Here is a 6,000-nt window from a genome sequence, read left to right as displayed (position 1 = left end):
TTCAGGCTCTGCACTCAGAAATCGCTCCTGGCAGGCTCAGGGGAACCATATGGGATGCTGGGAACTGAACCAGTGTTTGTCCAATGTTGGCCATTAGCATATACCCACCCTACAAAATGGCCTTAATATCCTAGTGTACTGATCACTGTAACTCATGGGCTCTCATGGGCTGTTACTCATGTGTTTCCCCCCCCCCTTTTTTTGGGGGGGGGGTCACATTCGGCAGCGCTCAGGGGTTCCTCCTGGCTCTACGCTCAGAAATTGCTCCTGGCAGGCTCAGGGGACCCTATGGGATGCAGGGATTCGAACCATCGTCCTTCTGCAGGAAAGGCAATTTTTTTTTTGGTTTTTGGGCCACACCCAGCATTGCTCAGGGGTTACTCCTGGCTGTCTGCTCAGAAATAGCTCATGGCAGGCACGGGGAACCATATGGGACACCGGGATTCGAACCAACCACCTTTGGTCCTGGATCGGCTGCTTGCAAGGCAAACGCCGCTGTGCTATCTCTCCGGGCCCCAGTCCCATCTTCTAATTTCTGCTCTCCCCCGGGAACACTAATGCCTCTAATCTGTCAACTCAGGACTAACTTACTGCAAACCTGAACAAATGAACAGATGAAAGGAATGGAGAAAGTTGACCATGACCACTGATACTGTACATCTTTGTGGAGAGAACTACTAATGACATCTAAGAGACAAGGGTCATATATATATATATATATATATATATATATATATATATATATATTTTTTTTTTTTTTTTTTTCCCTTTTGGGCCACACCCGGCAGTGCTCAGGGTTTACTCCTGGCTGTCTGCTCAGAAATAGCTCCTGGCAGGTACGGGGGCTGGTATGGGACACCGGGATTCAAACCAATCACCTTAGGTCCTTGGATTGGCTGCTTGCAAGGCAAACACCGCTATGCTATCTCTCCGGGCCCAAGGGTCAGATTTTATTTGGGTACAATGCACACTCCTAGAGAGCAGAAGAACCAAGGCACTTGGGAGCCTTGAGATCCATCAGCCACTCTCCGGAGTAAGGCAGAGAGATAATCTAACAATCTAAGAAGCATCTTTCTTTCCACTCCAAAGTCAGGCTCAGGTTCCAGAAAAAATAGAGATGAAAGCAATACCATACTACCAGATGTAGGAATCTTTTAATTTGTTTTAATTCATAATGTAATAATAATAATAATAATAACAACAATTATAAGATCAGTCTATTTTACAAGTTAAATGCATGAGAATGTATGAAATAGAAGTGTAGGAAAAACTAAACATGAGCCAGGAACATAAATATTTCCAAAACCAGAGGCCAAAGGAAGCTGCATCAGCCGCTAGGCCAGGAAGGAGGAGGCAGGCAGGCTCCTGGTGCGCTTGTCTCCATATTACTCACCCCTGGGCCTGGTCTCTGGGTGGGAGTTTAATCTGGTCAGTGGAAGCTGGTGGCTTGGGGTAAAAGAGCTACCTGGTTACCTGTACAGAGCTGGTCCCCAGGTGGCCACAGGTGGTGCCGTAGAGAATCGGGGAGGAAGGATCAAAAATCAAAGGTCTGGGAAAGAGTAAACAGTTTCCTCCTTCTCCCCCACAAAAAAATTCCCCAAATTCGTGAAATGCACAAATATTCTTCTCTCAAACGTAGAAAAGTCTCACTCTGGATGTGCTTACAAGAAGATCGTCGTCAAAAAACTTTGTCTCAATGATAACATTCCCACTGCAAGTAAGGAAAGAGGCCAATGCAGGCAGTGAGCATGGGGCAGTAATAGCGTCTGCACTTACCGAGGTGGGGGAACAGCTGGCCCAGTGAGTGGGGTTGTATGCTCATCTGGAACCTGGCTTGGGGATACAAATATATGTGTCCATTTGGAATTTGAGTCTAGGAGGTGGCTCTGACATAGGTGACAACAGTTCAGAGATGAGCAGGAGAGCAAACCTGCAGCCCTAAGCTGAGTGCACCACACAGCGCCACAGACAGGCAAGATGCTAGGATGAAGCTTAGGTGGGGCTTCCCCTCTAGCTCCTAGCTGAGCTGCATTTGTCGTTCCTTCCCCACACCTCATCTCACATTGGGTCACAGCATTCTACTTTTATTTGTTATTTTTTGGGAGTGAAAGGTCAGTGATTAAGGCTTACTCCTGGCTCTGCACTCAAAAATTACTCCTGGTGGAGAGGGAGGCCTTCTAAGTGATGCGCAGGAGGTCTGGAGATCCCCTTTTCCCCTGTGATTCTCAGCCAACTGGGCCAGTAATTGAGTGCAAGGACCTGAGATGCTGAGGCCTCTGCCGTGCACTGAGGGCCTCTAGGCTGTGGCTGGTGGGGTTTCGGGGACCATAAGTGGTTCTGGGAATGAAGTAGGATTAGCCGCAGAAAGGCAAATGCCTTATCCAATGTAATATATCTCTGGCCCTCAAATAAAATCTTTTATTTATTTATTTTTGTTTTTTGGGCCACACCGAGTGGCACACAGTTGTTAGTCCTGGCTCTGTGCTCAGAAATCACTCCTGGTAGGTTCGGGGGACCATATGGGATGCTGGGGATCGAACCTGGGTTGGTCCTGGTTTAGCCACATGTAAGACAAATGCCCTACTTGCTTTGGCTCCTCAAAAATAAAGAGGGTCCGGGAAGGTGGCGCTAGAGGTAAGGTGTCTGCCTTGCAAGTAGATGGACCAGGGTTCGATCCCCCAGTGTCCCATATGGTCCCCCCAAGCTAGGGGTGATTTCTGAGCACATAGCCAGGAGTAACCCTGGAGCGTCAAATGGGTGTGGCCCAAAAACCAAAAAAAAAAAAAAAAAAAAAAAAAAAAAAAGAAATCGCTCCTGGCAGGCTCAGGGGACCATATGGGATGCCGGGATTCGAACCACCATCCATGCATGCCTTGCATGCAAGGGAAATGCCTTATCTTCATACTATCTCTCTGGCCCCATCAAAAATAAATCTTATATGTGACTTTCTAGGGTTAGAATGTTGCATCATGGTCGAGCACATGAGGCCTTGAGTTTGATCTCCACCACCAGAAAACCCCCCAAAAAGGTGGCAGGATTGGAGATGTGACCCAAGTAGAAAAACACATGCCTTGTATGTGGAAGGCCTTGGTGTCAAGCCCTGTTAACACATATCCTATCCCAGCACTGCCAGATCTGGCACCCACACAATGAAAAACAAAAGGTTCCTTTTGACATGCCACACTGTGTTTCCTAGGGTAGCTGGGAAAATACAGTCTGGCAGGTAACTGTGCAATGAATAAAGAAGGAAGTCAATCTCTGACTGGGTGAGAGACTATGAAAAGACACTTTCTGTGGTTTTACAGGGGCACTGTTAGCTCTGCAAAGAAAGTAAACAAAAGGCACTTAAATACTTATAAAGTAGATCCCCTCTATTTACAGTCTCAATAAGGGACCTGTTTGCAGAGATGACCAGATATTATCTATGTGGATAATTCATTACTTAGGCCACACCTGTGGCGCTTAGGGCTTCCTCTTGGCTCTATCCTCAGGGATAACTCCTGGCAGGGCCCAGGGGACTATGTGTGGTGCTGGTCATTGAATTTGGGTTAGCACTGGGCATGGCAAGTGCCTTCACTCTTGCTCTGTCTCTCCAGCCTTGGGGTCTAGTTTAATTTGATTACTTAAAATTTTGTGAGCCACATCTGGCAGTGCTCAGGGCTTTTTCTAGCTCTGCTCTCAGGGAACCATATGGGGTGCTATGGCTCTGGCCCTTTGGGCTCTAGTTTTAGTATTAAATTAGTATCTTCTCCCAAGAGAAAATGGGAAGTGGGCAGTTACCAACAATGCTTTTGGACAAAAACAAAAGAACAAAGAACAAAAGAACAGTTCTCTAAGCATGAAGTACAGTTTAGCTAGTTCTTTTTTTTTTTTTTTTTGATTTTGAGTTTTGGGTCACACCCAATGGTGCTCAGTGTTACTCCTGGCTCTGAGCTCAGAAAACACTCCTGATAGATTCAGAGGACCACATGGGATGCTGGGGATTGAATTTGGGTCAGCTGCATGCAAGGCATACGCTCTACCTGCTATGCTATCATTCTGGCCGTATAGAGGATAGGGCGCTTGCCTTACATGCGTTGTCCTAGGTTCAATCATTGGCATTCCATATTGTCTCCTGAGCCCACCAGGAGTGATCCCTGAGCACAGAGCCAGGAGTAATCTGAGCACCACTGGGTTGTGATTCAAAAAACAAAACAAAACAAACAAACAAAAAAACCCCACTCTGGCCCAAGTATCTTTAAAACTAAACCAAACATTATCCTCTAAAACAGAGACTGTGATAGTCTTTTTTTTTTTTTTTTAATTTTTAAAATTTTTGGGCCACACCTGGTGATGCTCAGGGGTTACTCCTGGCTATGCACTCAGAAATTGCTTCTGGCATGGGGGACCATACAGGACACTGGGGGATTGAACCTAGGTCTGTCCTGGGTCAGCCACGTGCAAGGCAAATGCCCTACCACTGTGTCATGGCTCTGGCCCCTGTGACTTTTTTTTTTTTTTGGTTTTTGAGCCACACCCGGCGGTGCTCAGGGGTTACTCCTGGCTATCTGCTCAGAAATAGCTCCTGGCAGGCACAGGGGACCATATGGGACGCCAGGATTTGAACCAACCACCTTAGGTCCTGGATTGGCTGCTTGCAAGGCAAACACCACTGTGCTATCTCTCTGGCCCCATGACAAAGTCTTTTAAAGGCTATAAATAAAGTACAGATTTGATCAATTTGGTAGTCAGGAAAAGGAACCAATTCACATTGATTTAATATAAATTTCATGCCAGTTTTCTTCTGTGTCATCTCCTTTTATCCTCACTGTACTTCTGAGTACCAATTTTATGCTTAGAAGAGAAAAGGCCCCAGAGATCAAACTCATTATCCAAGAGGACACTGGGTTAAGCAGGACTGTAGTTTAAAAGTCAGGTTGGCTCTTCAAGCCCATGTTCTCCCTTGAACACATATCTCACTTGTTTGTCTCTATGTCTCTTTGATTTTTCCACTACAGAAGTCTGTGTTCTCTCTTGAACACGCAACTCTGCTCTTCTCCTCCATCATGTCATTCTAAACAAGTTTCATCAATAAAAACTATCTTGATTTGGGCCAGACCAATAACATAGCAAGTAAGGCGCTTGCCTTGCACATGCCTGACCTGGATTTGATCTTTGACACCCCATATAGTCCCCTAGCACCACCAAGAATGATTCTTGAGTGCAGAGCCAGGAGTAACCCCAAAGCATCACAGGATATGGCATAAAAACAAAAATAAAAAAACAAACAAAAAACCAAAACCCAACAACCAAATCATCTTATTTTACTAAAAAAAGAAATTCAAATACGAAGTTTCTCATACTTTGGGTGGTGCTGAGGAATCCCCTCACTACAGGATTCAGGGGGCAGGATCACATAATGCTGGAGATTCAATTTGGGACTCCCACATGCAAAGCATGCACTCCAGCGCATGTACTCTCTCCTTGACCCCATATGCTTTTTATTTTATTTTAGGGCCATATTTGGCAATGCTTAGGGGCTAATACTAACTTCATGCTTAGGATTGACTTCTGGTAGTACTTGAAGAGTCTGTAGTGCTGGGGACTGAACTAAGGTTGGCTACATGAAAGGTAAACTTTTTTTTGGAAGGTAAACATCTTATCTCCTATACTATCTTTCAGCCTCTGGCCCAAGTTATTTTAGTTTTTCCACTGACTATTTTTCATAGGACAAGATTCTAAAATTCCTAAAACTGGAATGTCCCTAGATACTCATGTTTTTTTTTTCTTCTTTTTTGTTGTCACTGAGCTGTGCTCATACTTCTGGTCCTGCACTCAGGGATCTCTTGAGGTCTTGGGTAATAACCAAAAGGGGTACTGATGACTCAAACCTAGGTCAGCTACATACAGGGCAAGTACGTGCCTAACTGGCTGTACTATCGTTATGCTTATTTTTAACCTAGATCGACCACTGTGGGGACCCGATTCCCCCCACAGCCCCTGGAATACCTGCTTCTAGCC

General features: G+C 45.4%; 1 protein-coding gene across 1 annotated transcript in view; it reads right to left on the bottom strand.

Annotated features, from left to right (window-relative positions):
* Positions 1-1,144: 1,144 nt before the first annotated feature.
* The window catches only part of PDE6D (phosphodiesterase 6D), a 69,796-nt gene continuing 64,940 nt past the window's right edge, over positions 1,145-6,000 (bottom strand). The window contains exon 6 of the mRNA XM_049768908.1: positions 1,145-1,711. Within this exon, the coding sequence (XP_049624865.1) occupies positions 1,630-1,711 (82 nt within the window). The 3' untranslated portion in view covers positions 1,145-1,629. The remainder of the gene's footprint in view (positions 1,712-6,000) is intronic.

This window comes from Suncus etruscus, chromosome 2 (assembly GCF_024139225.1).
Source record: "Suncus etruscus isolate mSunEtr1 chromosome 2, mSunEtr1.pri.cur, whole genome shotgun sequence".
NCBI classification, from domain to species: domain Eukaryota; kingdom Metazoa; phylum Chordata; class Mammalia; order Eulipotyphla; family Soricidae; genus Suncus; species Suncus etruscus.
This window is presented reverse-complemented; position numbering and strand designations above follow the sequence as displayed.